The sequence below is a fragment of the Muscardinus avellanarius genome, assembly GCF_963383645.1.
Source record: "Muscardinus avellanarius genome assembly, chromosome: X".
NCBI classification, from domain to species: Eukaryota; Metazoa; Chordata; class Mammalia; order Rodentia; family Gliridae; genus Muscardinus; species Muscardinus avellanarius.
The window spans coordinates 82,190,709-82,211,118 of NC_137792.1; the positions used below are offsets into that span (position 1 = coordinate 82,190,709).

General features: G+C 35.5%; 1 protein-coding gene across 1 annotated transcript in view; it reads left to right on the forward strand.

Moving 5' to 3' along the window:
• The window catches only part of THOC2 (THO complex subunit 2), a gene marked incomplete at both ends in the record, with an annotated part of 127,295 nt that extends 109,093 nt beyond the window's left edge, over positions 1 to 18,202 (forward strand). The window contains 14 exon segments of the mRNA XM_080718494.1: positions 806 to 1,081; positions 2,226 to 2,367; positions 2,820 to 2,977; positions 3,858 to 3,986; positions 4,636 to 4,767; positions 4,859 to 5,043; positions 5,540 to 5,718; positions 5,965 to 6,067; positions 9,645 to 10,080; positions 10,263 to 10,319; positions 11,803 to 11,838; positions 17,171 to 17,308; positions 17,884 to 17,953; positions 18,036 to 18,202. Of these exon segments, the coding sequence (XP_080574620.1) occupies positions 806 to 1,081; positions 2,226 to 2,367; positions 2,820 to 2,977; positions 3,858 to 3,986; positions 4,636 to 4,767; positions 4,859 to 5,043; positions 5,540 to 5,718; positions 5,965 to 6,067; positions 9,645 to 10,080; positions 10,263 to 10,319; positions 11,803 to 11,838; positions 17,171 to 17,308; positions 17,884 to 17,953; positions 18,036 to 18,202 (2,208 nt within the window).
• Between the last annotated feature and the right edge of the window lie 2,208 nt (positions 18,203 to 20,410).

Consider the following 20,410-nt stretch of genomic DNA (forward strand, 5'->3'; position numbering starts at 1 on the left):
GCCGGGCTGGGCGTTTTCCCACGGGGAGCTGCGACTAGGGTGTGGTGTCTCTGCCACCGCTACTCCTTCACTGGGTTGGACTGCAAAATCTCAGACCCAAGGAGATTATCAAAGTTGTGCAAGTCCCTGGGAGTTCAGTACAGAGGTTTCTCCTTTAGGGGCTGCAATATTATTCACCGTTATTGTGTGTGCTGATCAGGAGTTGTCACGGGGCGTGGTGGACTCCCTGTCGCTGCTGGCAATATGGCGCCGCTGCCATGCCCTCAGCCGTGAGGCTGGCATATTTCTTTTTTGGTTTGAGCTCCGTTCTGAGTCCCTGAAAGTCGTGACGAGCTTGGCCACTAGGAGTTTTAGGCGTTCTTTGCGCTGAAAGAACTGCTGAATTACACCTGAATGATCCACAGCTACTCACTGCAGCTCCTTATTTACCTTTCTTCTCTGGAGCCTGGTGCTGTGAGGGAAGATGGTTCTGGCATGGCTCTTCTGCCACATTGCTGGCTTGATTTCTTTTCTGGTCTCTGGTTGTTCTTCTAGTCTTTTTTTCTCTGACCCTTGTGTTTACATTTTTTATTTCTCTGTTGCTAGTGTTTTCTGGCTATGAAAAGCACTGATTTTGTGGCAATAGAGATCGAGTTTTAGCAGGACTCATAAACTTTGCTTTTTTTTCAGTCGCCATCTTCCCTGAAGTCTCCTTTTGTATCTTTTAAAGGGAATATATTTTTAAGCCATGAAAATCAAAACTATAGATTGTATTTCATATACATATATACACACACACTTATTTTTTTTTACTTTTTATTTCCAGTCCAAGTATGATGAACTTAAAAAGTCAGAAAAGGGAAGTAAACAACAACATAAAGTTCATAAGTACATTACATCCTGTGAGATGGTGATGGCTCCTGTCCATGAAGCAGTGGTCTCCTTACATGTTTCCAAAGTCTGGGATGACATCAGCCCTCAATTCTATGCCACGTTCTGGTCATTGACAATGTATGACCTTGCAGTTCCACATACCAGCTATGAAAGAGAAGTCAATAAACTTAAAGTCCAGATGAAAGCAATTGATGACAATCAGGAAATGGTATGTTTTTGTTTTAGCAGCTCAAGTACGATAAAGTTATGGTAATTCACTTTTACTTCACTTTGTTTTAGCTCAGGATCCTTGAAGCTGTGCTCTTGTTGCTGGATAATATTTTCTTGAGGCAGGGCTTAGTGAATAGGTGGAAATTATTATTAATCTAAAAGCCTTTGAAGCTGGATATAGTGGTGCATGCCCATTATTTCAGTACTTGGGAGCCTGAGCAGAAGGGTCACAAATTTGAGGGCAGCCTCAGCAACTGCAAAACCCTGTTTCAAAAGTTAAAAGAGAAAAAAGTGCCGGGAGTGTAGCTTTTAGACAGAATGCTCCTGAGTTCAATCCTTAGTTTCAAAGGGGTGGGAGAGGAAGACTAAAAAAAAATTCAAGTTTGCTTTTTTACTGAAGATTGTACTAGTAACTGAAAGTGATACGGGTGACTAAGAACAGTAGTTCCCTGAAAGGGAACTCTTTAGTAAAAGGCTTTCTTGAGTAGTTGAATATAGACGTAGACAGGTCTTGGGAAGCCGCTTTAAGGTTCCAGCAAAGGCAGGAGGTAGTATGGGATTTCAGGCGTCATTTATGCTTTACTGAATGGGCTTAGTGATAAATTTGGATAATTAGGATGGTCCAGATTATATAGGGTACTGAAAGTCAGGTAGAAAGGTAGTCTTGATAAAATTAAGAATTGGTTTAGATATTTGAACAGAGAAGTATTAGTACATTAAAAAGATTATGCCAGTAGTGTGAAATGTATGAAATATGCTTTTGATATGTGAAGGGACTATCATTAGGCTAGAGACCAGTGAGGTGGCTTTTTGGGCAATTCATTATGAGATAACTGAGAGGATAAACTATGGTTGAAATAGGGGGAATGCATAAGACTTGTAAACAAGTGGGTTATAGGAAGAAGGGGAAGGAAGAGTCAAAGATGACTCCATGCATGTCTCAGATGGGTATTAACAATGTTAGAAAGATGGCCTGTCATAATGACTATATTTTGGGATGTGTTGAATAGAGGGGAAAGCAGCACATTACATTGGATTTATTGTGTATCTGTGTTGAAATATAAAGTATCAGAATTCTCTTTATTTAAAAGAAGGAGGTACTGTGCATATAGTAAGAAAAATATCTAACTTCTATTTTGTAGCCTCCAAATAAAAAGAAAAAAGAAAAGGAGCGATGTACTGCCCTTCAGGATAAGCTTCTTGAAGAAGAAAAGAAACAGATGGAACATGTACAGAGAGTTTTGCAGAGACTGAAATTGGAAAAGGACAACTGGCTTTTAGCAAGTAAGTTGTTGGAATTGTTATATTCCTGCTGCTGCTGCTACATTACAAAGGCAGACCTGTATAACTTTGGAGTAGTTGAAGTGTATTGTTTATATTTCAGTTCAGTGTTCACTATCCCATTTTCAGTTATTCATTATTGCAGAATCAACTTCACATGTCCACTGAAAGAACTGATTTAGTTTTTTGGTTACATTAATGAACTTATAATATTGACAGCTTATCATTCAACTTTTCTGTATAAAATCATATTCTGAGGAAATTATAGATAGAAAAATGTCCACAGAGTAAAAATGAGAGTCTTATCCCAGGCATGACGTTTTGGTTACAAACTATAAATAGTTTGTGGTTATTTAGCATTCTCAACACTAAAGTTAATTTGTTGTCATATTTAGTGGCCTTGAGGCACTTGAGGAAGAAGCCTACCACTTAATATATTCTTCCCTTATTTTTAGAATCTACCAAAAATGAGACCATCACAAAATTTCTACAGCTGTGTATATTTCCTCGATGTATTTTTTCAGCAATTGATGCTGTTTACTGTGCTCGTTTTGTTGAATTGGTACATCAACAGAAAACTCCAAATTTTTCCACACTTCTTTGCTATGATCGAGTAAGTTCTTTTTATTGCACCCTTTAAAAAAAGTCTCACATAAAGATAGCTAAAATATTATAATCTTTAGAGGTACTGTGTGTTTGGTTAAAAGCATGAATTCAAGAGCCAAGTGCCTGAACTTGAATCCTAGCTCTATTACTTTCTAGCTATATCATCTTTGGCAAGTTATTTAACCTCTCTGTGTCTCAGTTTTCTTTATCTGTAAAATGGGACAATAGTACTTGCTTCAAGAGATTACTGTGAGGATTAAGTGAGTCACTACACATAAAAAGGATTATTTGAATAGTACAATATGTAATTATCACTCAAGCTGTTAAACTGAACATTTGAATTTACATGTTGTATCATCTTAGGTAAAATTCTTTTCCATTTTTAACTTGCATTCCTCCACCCCAAATCAAAAACTTTCTACCTTTGCAAGTACCTAAAGCAGGGAAACAGTTCAGTGTGGTCATATTAAAAAATTTGCATTTGGCTTTTTCTTAAACTACTGCATTTTGTGGTTTAGGAATGTCATGTATGTTATAGTATGTCAGCTGCCTATTTCTAGCTTCTATCAGATTTGCTTCTGCATACTGCCTCCCTGCCCCATTCCAGTCATATGCATAGCTAAGTCTTTAAGAAGCTATTATGTGATGATACTGATTTATTCTTCTGTTGTAATCAGCTTTCTTTACAAAAGTTCTGCTTTTGGTTGCTTTCTGAATGTGCTCTTTCCCCACAAAAGCCATAATCTCCAAAAGTCTCTGTAAGTGTTAATAAAAAAGGGAAAATACATTTTGACTACACTTACCTGTTAAGATTTTCTATAACACAATCTTTTAGTATTTAAATTGATTTTTACCTTGCTTTTTTTTCTCCAAACCTTTTCCTGTAGGTTTTCTCTGACATAATTTACACAGTTGCAAGTTGTACTGAAAATGAAGCTAGTCGTTATGGAAGATTTCTTTGCTGCATGTTAGAGACTGTAACCAGGTGGCATAGTGATAGAGCCACATATGAAAAGGTGTGACAAATACCTTTCTGTTTTATCCATGTATGGAGTGATAACTTGCTGTAATCTCTAGATTGTTCTGTTTTAAAAGGGAATCTGCCAGGTGTGGTGGTACATATCTATAATCCCAGTACTTGGGAGTATGAGACAGGAGAAGTGCAGGTTCAAGGACAGCCTCAGCCATTTATCAAGACTTTCAACAACCTAGCAAGACCCTGTTTCAAAAGCATTTGGGAGGCTGAGACAGGATCACAGTTTGTGGACAGCCTCAGCTACTTAGGCCCTTTGCAACTCAATGAGACCCTATTTCAAAATAAAGAATAAAAAAATAAATAAAAATAGGGCTGGGGGTGTAACTCAGAGGTAGAATGCCCTTGGGTTCAATACCCAATACGGACTAAGTAAGTAAATATAAGATCCAGTTATTAAATGATATTTAGAAGTACAATTAATACATTGATAAGAAGTGGTATACTTTTTGGTTCTGTTTCAAAACTGAAATTTCAAGTCATTATCATTGAATAAACTGAACCTTTCTATGAAAACTACCCATTGTCCAAAAACACATGGTTTTATGTGGAATCATGGATTAAACTATAAGCTTTTGCTATGTTATGGTACATAACTTCATCTTGAAAAGTGAACAACTTTTTTTCTTTAGGAATGTGGAAACTATCCAGGATTCCTTACCATATTACGGGCAACTGGATTTGATGGTGGGAATAAAGCTGATCAATTAGATTATGAAAATTTTCGACATGTTGTACATAAATGGCACTACAAGCTAACCAAGGTAAAACAATTGTTTTTTTCAAAGGTAATTTTTTTTTCTCTTCCTATTTCTACTTTTGTAATAATAATGAATCCTAAAATGTTTGTTGTAGGCATCGGTACATTGCCTTGAAACAGGCGAATATACACACATCAGGAATATCTTGATTGTTCTAACAAAAATACTTCCTTGGTATCCAAAAGTTTTGAATTTGGGTCAGGCTTTGGAAAGAAGAGTTGATAAAATCTGCCAAGAAGAAAAAGAGAAGAGGCCAGATCTATATGCATTGGCTATGGGGTAACAAAATTATAATTTAATGTCATTTATGAGACTAGATGACAGAAGGATTCTGAAGACTTTAAAATGTTTTACAGTGTTGAAGTTTATCTTCTGCCTTACTTCAGGAGATTATGGGAGATTATGCGATCATGTTCCCACAGGCTGGTGAGAGTTGTCAATTCTGATTATCAACTTCCGGTTAATACTGGATGATATTGTCACAAGTTATATATAATGTCTCAAATGGGAAGAAATGTAATTTTATCATCATAGTTGAGTTTATAAGATCCTCAAGAGTAAAAAGAAAAAAGTCAGCTTAAGAGTTAGTTTAATTTGAAATTTTTAAGAAAGTATCTAGAGCTCTCTATAAAAATCTTCAGGAATCTACTGAAAGTTAATATTTTATATTCTCTAGAACTAAGTATTGAGTAAATAAGTTCTAATTTTATTCTTTTTAAACTTATATTTGTGCTTCTTTGTATTTGTATATTTAAACACTTTGTGCGACTTTCAGCTACTCTGGGCAATTGAAAAGTAGAAAGTCACACATGATACCTGAAAATGAGTTTCATCACAAAGACCCCCCTCCGAGGAATGCTGTTGCCAGTGTACAAAATGGGCCTGGTGGTGGGCCTTCTTCATCATCCATAGGAAGTACATCTAAATCGGATGAAAGCAGTACTGAGGAAACTGGTATGCTTATTTGTAGAAACTTATAAATGATACATTGTGTTTTATGGAAGTGAAATGCTTTGTATCATGTGAGAAGTACAGTGTTGGCCAAGTATTACTTTTTTATTCCTTACATAGAAACACATAACTTTTAAGAAGTAATCAGCCTGCTGATTCTTGCTAATTTATCCTATAATAATTTTGCTGTGAAATTATTATTTAGTTACATTTAGGAGCTTGCTAAATAAAATCTTACTTTTATTTCAGATAAATCAAGGGAGAGATCTCAGTGTGGTGTGAAAGCTATTAATAAAGCTTCTAGTGCCACACCAAAAGGGAATTCAGGAAATGGAAATAGTGGCTCTAACAGGTAAGAACACATTGCCATATGTCACAATTTTAAATGCTTACATGAGCATCCTCATGAATCACTAATGGAAGGGTGCTGTGGTAGTTGGACAGTATAAAAGTCATTTAAGTTAGAGTTTGACATTTCTTATGTACCTCTAATTTTATGTCATCTTACCATCCTAATTATGTTTCATATATAACAGTTTTGTTTCCCCTGCTAGGGTATTAAGGGGAATGTAGATAGTAAAGTTAAAAGAACATTTTAGGATAGAGTTATTACTATGGGTAGTGTAAGACTAGTTAATATAAGAAAAGTCTGTGCCTGGCTGATCTTAACATAATGTTCTCCATATCTTTCCATCTTCTTGCTAATTGCATGATTTTGTTCTTTTTTTTTTTCTTTTGTGCCAATACCATGCTGTTTTTATTTATTTGTTTATTTATTTTATTTTTATTTTTTATAAGTGGAACATATTGAGAGTGGTGTACATTTACATTGTGCTTCATGCCCTTCCCCCTCCATTACCCTGCCCCCTCTCCCAATAGAGAGTGTCCAGGTTAATCATGTTGTATTTATGCTATTACACATATTCGTAGGTAGCTCCTCCATTGAACAACCTCAGCTTTCTTCCTCTCCTATCCTTCCATTCAAGCTTTGCTGAGATTTCCCCTCCATCATCTGGAATCCCTCTGGTATTACCACTACTTCCTAGCTTGGATATATTAAAGAAAACATATGTCCCTTCTCTTTCTGTGCTTGATTAATCTCACTTAACATAATGTTCTCTAGTTCCTTCCATCTTCTTGCAAATGCTATTATTTTATTTTTCTTTATAGCTGAATAGAATTCCATTGAGTATATTTCCCATAATTTTGCAATCCATTCATCTGTTGATTGTTCTTCTTTATAGCTGAATAGAATTCCATTGTGTGTATTTTTCATAATTTTGCAATCTGTTCATCTGCTGATGGAGACCTAGGTTGGTTTCATATTTTAGATATTACAAATTGTGCTGCTATGAACATAGGTATGCACATGTTACTATACTTCTCTGATTTCAACCCCTTTGGGAAAATACCCAAGAGTGGTAAAGCTGGATCATATGGAGTATCTATTTCCACCTTTCTAAGGAATCTCCACACTGATCTCCATAGCGGCTGAACTAGTTTGCACTCCCACCAACAGTGTAAAAGAGTTCCTCTTTTCCCACATCCTCGCCAGCATTTGTTGTTATTTGATTTCATTATGCTTGCCACTCTGATTGGGGTTAACTGGAATCTCAGCATAGTTTTGATTTGCATCTCCCTAATGGCTAATGATGTTGAACAACTTTTCATGTATCTATTGGCCATTTGTATCTCTTCTTTTGTGAAGTGTCTATTCAATTCAGTTGCCCATTTCTTGATTGGGTTATCTGTTTTGCTAGTGTAGAATCTTTTGAGCTCTTTGTATATTCTGGATATTAGCCCTCTATCAGAGTGGTGGCTGGTAAAGATCTTCTCCCTTTCTGTAGGCTTCCTCTTTAGGTTCTTGGTGGTTTCCTTTGATGAGAAGAAGCTTTTTAGTTTGATGCCATCCCACTTGTTAATACTTGCTTTAATTTCTTGTGCTTTGGAGGTCTTGTTGAAAAAGTTACTGCCTGTGGCTGTATGTTGGAGTGTTGAGTCTATGCCCTTCTCTAATAATTTCAGTCTCTGGTCTAATTTCTAAGTCTTTGATCCATCTTGAGTTGATTCCTGTGCATGGTGAGACGTAAGAATTTAGTTCCATCTTTTTACAAATGGATGGCCAGTTCTCCCAGCACCATTTGTTGAAAAGGCTGTCTTTTCTCTATCATATGAGTTTGGCCCCTATGTCAAAGATCAGTTGACTATAGATGTGAGGGTTTGTTTCTCTTTCTTCTATTCTGTTCCACTGGTCGGTATGCCTGTTGTTTTGCCAATACTATGTTGTTTTTACTACTCTTGCTCTGTAGTATAATTTGAAGTCTGGGATTATGATGCCTCCTGCGTGGGTGTGATCAGCCAAGTACAGAAAGAGAAGAAACATATGTTTTCTGTAATATGCCCAAACTAGGGAGCATTGGGGATACCAGAGGGACTCCAGATAATGGAGGGGAAATTTCAGCAAAGCTAGAATGCAAGGATAGAGGAAGAAGGCTGAGGTTGATTAATGGAGGAGCTACATCCGAATAAGTATAAAAGTATGAATATAGCATGGTTAACCTGGACACTCATTGTTGGGAGGTGGGAAAGGGGAACGGGGTGGGGGAGAGGGCACCAAACACAGTCTAAATGTATACCATTTTCAATATGTTCCACATATAAATAAAATTAAAATAAATAAAAAAGTCTGCACTAATTTGGAGTAGCAATCCACTCAGTTCAGTAATCTGTTCCCTGATAGTAGCATGTATGGTTGGTTTGTGAGTTATAGTTTAGGTTGTTACCTTGTTATCTTTAAAGGTTATGAATGTATACATAAATAACCTGATATTCTTTTACTCTGCTATTCATAATTTTTTATTTACTGGAGAAAACATTGGAATTGGTAACTTTATTTACAATTATAGCATTACCAATTCCAATCTTAATGACATATGAAGGGAGGGTGAGGGAGGATGGAAGAACCTAGTGGGGAGGACACCAAGAGCTGTGTGCATATATTTTTCTGACACTCTATACCCCAGTATAATGTAAAAAATTACAGTGTACTAAGTAAAAATAATAAATTGTTAAAAACACTTTTTACGCTAGGCGTGGTGGCGCACGCTTGTAATCCCCACGCTTGGGAGGCTGAGACAGGAGGATTGCGCAGGTTCGAAGCCAGCCTCAGCTACTTAGTGAGGCTCTCAGCAACTTAGCGAGACCCTGTTTCCAAATAAAATATAAAATGGGCCTGGGAGTATAGCCCGGAGGTAGAAAGCCTCTGGGTTCCACCCCCAGTACCACCAAAAATAAATAAATAAATAAATAAAAATAAATAAAAAATAAAAACATTTTTTACTTTTTTTTTTTTGGGGTGTGTGTGTGTGTGTGTGGTACTGAGGTTCCTGGAAGCCCTTCTACCTCCGGGCTACACTCCCAGACCTATTTTTTATATTTTTGAAACAGGGTCTCTTAAGCCAGCGCGGCTGGCTTCAAACCTGCGTGATCCTCCTGTCTTCGCCTCCCAAGCGCGGGGATTACAAGTGTGCACCACCACACCCAGCCTACTTTTTACTTGTTTTAAGGTTGTACTTTAGTTTTCAAAGGACTAACCTTAGTTCTAGAGTTTTAAAAATTTTTATCATTTTTGTGGTACTGGGGATTGAACCCAAGCCCTATTTTTAAATTTTAATTAATTTAGGCTGATGAGAGTCTCACTACTTGCTGAGGCTGGCCTTGAATTTTTCACCCTTTTATCTCAGCCTCCCATGTACTGGGATTACAGGTATGCACCACTATACTGGCTTTGAGTTTTTGAAGTCAATGAGAAATCCTTTATAGCCGGGGGCTATAAATAATAAATAATCAAAAAGAAATCCTTTGTGATTTGAAGCATGGACTATATTTTATGATTACCTCTCTTAAAGTCTTGCATTTTTATTCTTAAGCAGCAAAACTGTTAAAGAAAATGATAAAGAAAAAGGAAAAGAAAAAGAAAAAGAGAAGAAAGAAAAGACTCCAGCTACTACTCCAGAGGCCAGGGTACTTGGTAAAGATGGCAAAGAAAAACCAAAGGAAGAGCGGCCAAATAAAGATGAAAAAGCAAGAGAGACCAAGGAAAGAACACCTAAGTCTGACAAAGAGAAAGAAAAATTCAAGAAGGAAGAAAAAGCTAAGGAGGAGAAATTCAAGACCACTGTCCCCAATGTAGAATCAAAATCAACTCAAGAAAGGGAAAGAGAAAAGGAGCCATCCAGAGAAAGAGATATAGCAAAGGAAATGAAGTCAAAGGAAAATGTTAAAGGAGGAGAGAAAACACCAGTTTCTGGGTCCTTGAAGTCACCTGTTCCCCGATCAGATAATGCAGAGCCTGAAAGGGGCAAGTGTAACTTTATATCTATTTACCTTTTGTTACTTTAATGCATAGTTGTTTGATGTCTCCTTATTTTAGTAAATTATGTAGGGATTTTTCTGTGGAACTTTCTTTAATTTAGATGTTCATTTTTAAGTGTTTGGAAAGACTAGAAATAGATTTTACATAACTCTTTCTTTTTGTCCTAACAGAACAAAAACGCCGCAAAATTGATACCCACCCTTCTCCATCACATTCCTCCACAGTAAAGGTTAGTATAGCCTGAGGAAGGCAGCGTCCATGTTAGGCTCACCTGTTTGGAATACCAGTGTCCTGACTTCCTTCAAGTCTGTGCCAAGTATTCACTGGAGCCACTGGAGGTTTTATATTGCAGTAGAAAAATGAAATTTTTCTGTATTGGTGGACTGATATTTTTTCCTATTGCATATTTTTATTATAAAAATGTTAAAACTTCAAGGACCTAGCACTAATTTTGTAGTGTTTCAAAGTGCAAGAGAAATTTTACCCAGAAGTGCCTCACTGCTTTAAGCAGTCTTTTTTGGAGTTCAGTAGTAGCTACAAGCAAACGAATGTTTTCAGCAGAATGAAGCCTATTTTTCGGCCTAAATGTTGAAGAATATATAGCACTGAAGACTTCCTGGATGATACAGGATAAACAAGATACCTCTGAAATCATCAAGCTTCTTGATGAGCATCATACCGATGTGCCTTCTAAGAAGGAATCTTGAAAGGAGTTTCATTTAAAGTCTCCTTGGTGATCAGTTCTCCTGTAGTTGTGTATATTCAGTGAGCATGCAGCTTCTGTTGTATCTTCCCTTGGAGGTTTGTTTATATCCACTGGGTTCCCAACAAGTTGAACCTTGCATAACGATAAGAGCAGATGTGGCATCCCATCCTACTACCCAGCAAAGAGAAACCCCAAGCATTCAACTGCAGCACAAAATCGTGGGTGTAGCCTTCTTGAAGACTCAGGGTAGCCATTCCTTGCTCCATATTTAATTTTAATTCTAACGTCATCTATTTTCATGGAATCTTTGAATTTGCAGTACGTTGAACTTTTAAAACTAAGTTATGCTTCATCAAGAGCACTGTGGTGGAATACCGTGATTTATTTCTTTTTCTTTCTATTTTTACCACTTTTTTTTCTTGTGGAAAGATAAGCTTCACCAATCATAGGCATGTTGTTAAAAACAGTGATTACTCTTTTCTAGAATATATTTTGTTTTCTTTTAATATAATGCCACTGAGTTTCTAGCTAGAAATATAACATATATATTTATATTAGAGTTACAAGTAAAGTAGAATTTTAAATCTTCCAATTAAGAGCTCTGAAAATGTAAGTCAGCATTCTTCCACAGTGACCTCCACCATTTTAAATGTTTTGTGGAGAAAAAAAAAAAAAACGTTTTGCATTCTTAAGCCTCTTACATTACTTATAGCCTAAATGTAGAGATATGAAAATGTGGCATTGTCATTTTAAAGTTTGAGCAGAAATAATGAAATTTTTATTTCTTACATCGAGTACATACAATTTAGTTTTTTAACATTACAATTCCATTACATGGTTTTGTTTTTATTTTTATTGTTGATTTTCGTATTGATAATGATATCATGGAATTTATCCTCACAAGAAGTAGCTGGTTTATTTCCAGGTTACAGCCATACTTCCCAAAGTTCCTCTGGGTTCTGAGAACTATGCCAGCTCACCTGTCATCTCCATTCATTTTCTACAGGACAGTCTCAACGAACTCAAGGAATCTTCAACAAAGGTTTGAGTCTTTTAAAATCATCATGCCTAAGTAAACCAAAAAGTTCTTTATTTCTTTCATTTAGTAGCTACCTTCACCCTAGTAAATTCAGTAAGCTAGGATCTGTGGGAGAAAGTACTCCGTTTACTTAGAATAACTTTAAACACACACACACACACACACACACACACACACACACACACACCGCTTACGTATTTCATGCCTTCTTAAAATGTAAAATAAAAGGAATAAAATGTAAAGTGATCCTGAATAAAATGTAAAATAATTGAATAAAATAAATAATACTGAAAAAATTTCTATCACAAACTAAAAAAAACCATGATAATGGTCCCTTTTAGAAAGATTGTTAGGAAATATGTGTAATGTGGCAACATTTCTATAGTCTACCTTTGTTGTGTTTAAATTTTTCTTTTATGCTTCAAAATCTGGAAATATGTTTAAGATTTGGAGAATGGGAATTACTGGGGTTTTTTTGGGGGGGCAGGAAATAGGCTTACTTACTTTATTGAGTCTGCCATACTATTTTCTGAATGTTGTTTAGACAACCCAGAAGACCAAAAAAATAATTTGATGCAGTCACATAACTGTTTTAAGAACTGAGTCTATCTTGATCTATAAATTCTTTAAATCTCCTCTTGCTAAGGTGTCTTTTTGTTAGTTGTATGATAATTTCATGAGCTAATGGAAAATAATTATTCCTTGGATGAGAATACTCAAATTGTTGGTTGTGTTTACGTGTCAGTATTAATTCTTACCTATTCCTCTACTTTTCCTGGGTGCGTCTTATGATTATGGAGTTCTTTTCAACATTATAGTTGAATTGTCTAATTCATAACATTTTGTTTTTGTTATTATTATAAAATTTGTACCCTCCTTTACTTTGGCTTCTTCTTTGCCTTCCCTTTTGTTTGCTAAATATGATTCCTTACCGATGGAACAAATAAAATGTTGAAATAGTCACTTCACATTACTAACTGCTTTTAGACCTATAGCTTTATAGTGAAATGTCTGTTGATTCTGGACAAATAAGCACTAATTTTTTAAGGTACTGGGTATTGGGCCCAAGGGTATTCTACCTCTGAGCTACACTCCCAGCCTTATTTTTAAAAATTCTTTAGTTTGAAACAGAGTCTCACTAAGTAGAGGAGGCTGACTGCCAGTCTGCCATCCTTCTGTGTCAGCTTCCCAAGTAACTGGGATTACAAGCATGCACTATCATGCCCAACTAACACTAATTTCTAATAGTTTAGATTAGCCAATGTGCTTGTACCCTAAAAATATGGCATTGTTTATATACTATAAAATGATCAAAAGTGTATCCATTATACCATGAGTACTTGCTTTTTAAAATAAAACCTTTTTATTGGCTAAATTAAGTACATATTGCAATATAGTAGGTCTTCATAGTCAGTTCAGGGTTGTATGTGTTAGTCTTACTCAGTGGCTTATGTGAGCTATGTTAAATTCATGGTTAATAGTCTTGTATTTATTTACTGAAGCATATTTTGAAGCAGTTTGACATCTACTGCTAAAATTAGCTGAATTTTCTATCTTTGATAAAAAATATGGTTCCTTACACTTATGAATGACTTTTGAAAAAGGCAACATTGTAAGACAATGTATATTTGTCTCACTTCATGCTCAGAGTAGTGCTGTGAGGTTAAATAGGGTAGATGGTAGTGTCTTTTTTGGCAAATGAGAGGCTCAAAAAGTTCTTGAGTCTTTCCTGGTGGCATACAATTTATTAGTATTAAAATGTGAACAAAAATTAAGGTCTTTGATTCTTAGCACCAGTTTCAACAATAGTAGAAAAGTTCGTAGTGTGTTTATCTTGTTTGAAAAATTATAGTGATTGAAACCATTTTCCCCATCTTTTAAAAAATGACTTTTGTGGGACATTTAAAATATAAGATTTATTATTCCACATATAACCAGAAAACTTTGAAAATGAGATATAAATCTACTTCTAAATTATGTGACACATAATCACATTTCAGATACTTAATGCTTACCGTGATGTTTGGCAATAAGATACTCAATAAATACATGAAATGAACTCATAATCCTTTGGACTTTAGTAAAACAACCAAAGTACTGGTTTGTATAATAGCTGATACTGCATTTTTATGTGTCTAGAAAGTTTAATAGCAATGTCATAGGATAATTTTCTTTCCAGGACTTTGATCTCTAAAATTGATTATAACCTCAGTGTTTCCAGAGTTGCTTTTACTTTCTAGAGGGTGTTGAAGATATGTGTTTGTTTTCATGTTATCTTGTTGCCTGTACATATAAAATTGTTTCCCTGTTCTGGTTTGACTTTCTAGTTATACTGTTTCTCTGAGATTCTGTTTTATATCATTTATTTGTTCTTTCTCCTTTCTAATCCATGGTAAGAGTTATGCATAGGTTTGGCTTTTCAGTTGAGATTAAAGGGAGAAAAAACTAAATTAGTATCCAATTCTTCTCTGTCAGTTCACTGTCCACCCCAATTTCCAACTGGCATATTTCCCTTTTGGATTAGATATGTTAAGATCTACCAGTCCTAGCTAGCAATGCTGTTTGATGAAGAAAGTGTTAAAACCAGGCTTCTCTAACCAAGCCTAGTTATTAAACCTTGGTCAAATTCTTTTTCTACATAGTTTTATGAATAAAGCAAATCAGGAACAAAATCCACCAATGCTTTATACAGATCAATTTAAAATACTATTTTTTGCAAACATGTACTGAGTGCTCACTGTGTCTATGAGACATTAGGAAGTATTATAAAAGTAGAAAAGGCACCCTAGTCCTCATACTCTACTAGAAACTACTATCAACAAAAATAAATGACATGAAGTTAATAGGGAATACCTATCATAAAAATAGCAAGTAAGTAAATAATACAAGATTTCAATGGAAAATCAGTTGTATAGTTTAGGGATATTTGAAATGTTGATGGCTATTGAGCTGTCTGTGAAGGTGAAGTAAGATTTTAAGGAATTAAAAGTGAGTAACCATTCTCAGAAAGAGAACTGTTGGAAAGGATGGAGTTAGGGAGTAGTGATGGTCATAGCATAGAACTCGTTGGATTGTTTACAGTAGAATATAATTGCAAAAAGATTGTGTGAAGAAAAACTTGAAATACCTAAACTAAGGAGTATGAATTTTATTCAACAGGAAATGAGAAACTATGTTTTTGTGGGAAAAAGCATTATAAATATTTTTAGAAGGGTAGAAAGGAAGAATTGAATTATGTACATTTCTAAGAATTTCCAATTATGTATCAGTTGAGTTATTTGACTTATTTCATGTCAAGAATGAAATATTTGAATATTAATGCCAGTAATAAGTCTTAGAAAAGTTTCTCAATTCCTTGCAATACAGAATTCTAGTAGGCAGAGATGTAAACTTCATTTTTGCAGAGGGATGTGTAATGTGCACACGTGCACAAACCTCTTTTGTTTTTAATGGAAGAAATTAAGCAATATTTCCTTTAGAGAAATATTCGAGTATTGCAATGATATATCAATGCCTTTGTCTTATCATTTCATAAGTAGTACTAACTTGCAATATGAATATACCTCATAATCAGAAAAAATTGTGAAGTGTTCTTTAAGGCATACTCAGCAAGAGTATCTTTTGTACAGATACATAGATGAGTGTTTATCATTCTCTTGCTTTTTGTTATTAATAAACACTTTGTCTATTTCAGTTGACCATCAACTTTTAAACATTGAAATTTTAAAGAATCCACTTCTGCATTGCTATGGCAATATTTCTGAGCCATTTGAATTGAAAATACTTGGTGGTGTTAAAAATAAGTGTTTAATTCTTAAACTGCTGGTCCTATTTTTTCTTGTATTCCTTTCTTGTGTTCCTTTTTTTCTTGTATCCCTTTATCAAAGGGTTCCTTCATGTAAAAATATTTGACTTCTGACTCACTATTCTGTTCATTCCTAAGGTATACCTAAAATTGTGTAGTTATGCAATGAAGATATATTCAGCATTCTGTTGCCTAGTATATGAATGTTTAACATTAAACATGAATTGGTAGTATGGTTATAAATGCTGTTAGGTTAGGTATCTGATTATTTCCTGACTTTATAAATATTTTCTTTCATACTGGATTTCCTTTGTTACAGCTTACATATATAGGGCGATCTCTTAGTTTACCAGAGCTAGAATATCCTTGATGGTCTGCTGTTTTCTTGCTGCTAAGTCTTTTGACAGTGAGAATAGGCAGAGGAGAATATTTATTTATTATTTTTTAGTTTTTGAATTGTTTAATCACCCTCACCTGAGAAGATATTTTTTGAGCTATTTAGAATGAATAAAACAAATTTCACAGTCAATCATGATTATTTGATAAAATCAGAGTGCTCAAAAATATGCAGCAGCCTTTACTGCCCCCTTCCCCCAACCCCGGCACTGGGGATAGAACCCAGGGGCATTCTACCTCCAAGCTACACCCCCAGCCCTATTTTTTATTCTTTATTTTGAAACAGGGCCTCACTAAGTTGCAGAAGGCCTGCCTCCCTAAGTAGCTGAGGCTGGCTACAAACCTATGATCCTCATATCTCAGCTTCCCAGGTACTGGGATTACAAGCATGTGCCACCACGCCTGGCTAGCCTTTACTTTTTTAAAAGAAATTTGGGATAATCCCTGCATGGTTTACACTGAGGCAGAAAGGACTTTCTAGTAATGGTTCAGTTTTATTTTTACACTTGGCTCACTGTCGCCACTGACTATTAGTGGATGGTAAGATTAAAATATTCATGATTGTGTAGAGGTCTGTTTTTTTTTTTTTTTTTTTTTTTTTTTGGTGGTACTGGGGATGGAACCCAGGGTTCTTCTACCTCCGGGCTACACTCCCAGACCTATTTTATATTTTATTTGGAAACAGGGTCTCTTAAGTCAGCTGAGGCTGGCTTTGAATCTGCGCAATCTTCCTGTCTCAGCCTCACAAGCTTGGGGATTACAAGTGTGCACCACCATACCCAGCCTGTATTTTGTTTTTTATGGTAGAGAAAGTCTAGTCATTGATTTTCACATATGGACTCTTGTAATATTTGTAGATCTTTACAGTACATCGATCAGGGGAACTGTAGCTTGTGAGTTAACTAAGAAGTCTCAGATGGAGCAGTAATGAAATTATTTAAATTGTTATAATGACAAGAATTAAAGCCTTTGTATTATTTGTGTGATGCTCTTTTATTTTATATCTTATAATATGGACATCTGACCAGTTTTGACTTTGAGTTTAACTGCTTGTTGTCTTTCATTTAATAAAAACCAAAATATGCCAATTCTGGAAAACTAATAATCTTTAGTAATATTGCCTTAATTTAACAGCTCTACATTAATCATACTCCTCCACCACTGTCCAAGAGTAAGGAGAGAGAAATGGACAAGAAAGATTTGGACAAGTCAAGGGAAAGATCCAGAGAAAGAGAGAAAAAAGATGAAAAGGACAGGAAAGAGCGGAAAAGGGTTTGTAACTTTTTAAAACTCGTTTGGAATTTTTCTTTTTTGCGTGTGTGGTGCTGGGGATGGAACCCAGGGGCTTTCTACCTCTGGGCTATACTCCCAGACATAGTTTCTACTTTATTTGAAAACAGGGTTTCACTGAGTTGCTGAGAGCCTCACTCAGTAGCTGAAGCTGGCTTCGAACCTGTGCGATCCTCCTGCTGTCTCAGCCTCCCAAGCGCTGGGATTACAAGCGTGCGCCACCACATCCGGCTCGTTTGGAAATTTGATTAACATGCATAGTAGAGTAGTGTGCTTGTTGACTTTAAAAAATACTATTTGTTCCATAGCAGTCTGTTCTTTTGAGTGTTAACTGATATTTTCACCCTGAAGTGTATTTGCATCTTCTACAGTAATAAGGATCTTCGGCCTAGTAATCTCTACCAGCTCTGCTTGTCTTTCATGCCATTTAACCAAGTATGTGAAAGTACTGCAGATATTCTCCAGTGCTAGTTAGCTGTGTCTTTCCTATATAAAATAATACTTTACAACAAAAACATAAACTGCTGATCAATGTAGTTCACAATTCTTGATTTTAGGATCATTCAAACAATGACCGTGAGCTGCCACCAGACTTGACCAAGAGGCGAAAAGAGGAAAATGGAACAAGTAGGTATACTTACTAGTACTTTTGAAGCAATCACCAAAGCAGATTTGAAAGGCTTTCATGATTTCTCTTTCAAAATTTTAGTTGGTGTTTCAAAACACAAAAGTGAAAGTCCATGTGAATCTCCTTATCCAAATGAGAAAGACAAAGAAAAAAATAAGTCAAAATCTTCAGGCAAAGAAAAAGGCGGTGATTCATTTAAATCTGAGAAGATGGATAAAATCTCCTCTGGTGGCAAAAAGGTAAATTAGGAAAGCACAGGAACCTTTAAAAAAAAATCAACCCTTTGAAAATTTTCCAAATAATGCTTTTGTTCCTAGTTAAGCAGTCCTTTATTATTTGGGAGTAGAAATGGAGGCATTGAAGGAGGGCAGGTTATTCCCAAATTACTGGTAGGATTAGTATATCTCTGAAATTCCTTTTTTTCTCCATTCAACTTCTACCTACTTCTGTTTTTTGAGTTTTATCCTTTATCTGTATTTTCTTTTTCTCTACTCACATTATTTTTTCTGGTACTGAGGATTAAACTCGAGCATTCTACCTCCAAGCTATACCCCCTGCCCTATTTTTTATTCTTTATTTTGAAACAGGGTTTCAGTGAAATTGTGGAGGCCCTCACTAAAGTAGCTGAGGCTGGTCGTGAACCTGCAATCCTTCTGTCTCAGCCTCCCAAGTACTGGTATTACAGGAATGCACTACCATGCCTGGCCTACCCACAACTCTTTGCTTTTGGTTTTTCATTATTACTGAGATTAAAATATGGTCCCATACATTCTCCATGACCATTATAGTGTCATTGTTGGAAACATTTTTATAACATTTTTATCCTAATAAACTCATTTCATCTTGTATTTATTTATTTATTTATTTATTTATTTATTTATTTATTGGTGGTACTGGAGATGGAACCCAGGGGCCTTCTACTTCCAGGCTACACTCCCAGACCTATTTTGTATTTTATTTGGAAACAAGGTCTCTTAAACCAGCTGAAGCTGGCTTCGAGCCTGTGCGATCCTCCTGTCTCAGCCTCCCAAGCGTGAGGATTACAAGTGTGCGCCACCATGCCCGGCTTTATCTTGTATTTATTTTTAAAATTAAGTAAAAGGTGCATTCTCTTACATACTAATGAATAATTCCAATTAAATCTCATACATGTGCCAAAAAGTAATAAGCCATTGAAAAAGTACACAGTGTTTCAAATGCATTATTTTATATATTGAAAATGTATTCAGTGTAATCATAGTTCATAAAAGTAGTTTTAGAAAATTAAAAGGTAAACATAATAATTTGGTATCCTTCCAAAGATAAGACTGCTTCTTTTAAATAAATGCTTCAAAAATTATTATAAAAAAATTGACTTTTTTATGCTAAACTGGGGATTGAACGTAGGGCTATTCTACCTCTAATCTACACCCTCAGATTTATTTATCTTTTTGGTGGTACTGGGGGTAGAACCTGGGGGCTTTTCTACCTCTCGGCTATACTCCATATCTATTTTATATTTTATTTGGAAACAGGGTCTCACTAAGTTGCTGAGAGCCTTACTAAGTAGCTGAGGCTGGCTTCGAACCTGTGTGATCCTCTTGTCTCAGTCTCCCATGCGCTGGGATTACAAACATGCGCCACCACGCCTGGCTTATTTTTTTTTCTTTATTCTTTATTTTGAAAGAGTCTCACTAAATTGTGGAAGGGTTCACTAAGTAGCTGAGGCTGGCCATGAACCTGCAATCCTCCTGTCTCAGCCTCCCAAGTACTGGGATTATAAGCATGCACCACCATGCCTGGATAAAATTAACTGTTTTAAAGTTTACAATTTAGTACATTTAGTATATTTACAATATTAGGCAGTCATCTTTAGTTCCAAACATTTTAATAGCCCCAAAGGGGAATCCTGTGCCCTTTAAATCATCACTCCCCACCCAAGCCCTGGCAGTCATTAATATATTTTCTGTCTCTATGGATTTCCCAATTCTTAATAGTTCATATTAATGGAATTGTGCAATAATAGCCTTTTGTGTCTGTCTCCTTTCACTTTGCATAATGTTTTTGAGGTTCTAACATCTGTTATTACTTCATTTTTTGTGACTAAATATTCCATTATGTGAATATACTACATTTGTTTATTTTTCAGTTGATTGAATTTTAGGTTGTTTCCACTATTTAGCAATTGTCAGTAGCGTTGCTCTATGTATTTTTGTGTTGCTATGAAGTATTTGTTTGACTGTCTGTGTAATTACCTTGGGTATATATCCAGGAATGGGATTTCTGGGTTATGTGGTAATTTTATGTTTAACTTTTTAAGGAACTACCAAATTGCTTTCCATAGTGGCTATACACTTTGTATTTCTACCTCCAATGTATCAAGGTGCAAATATTTCTATGACTTTGTGTAAACAGTGATTATTTTTTGTGTTTTTAAAATTTTGTTTTGTTCTGTTTTTTTTTTGTTTGTTTGTTTG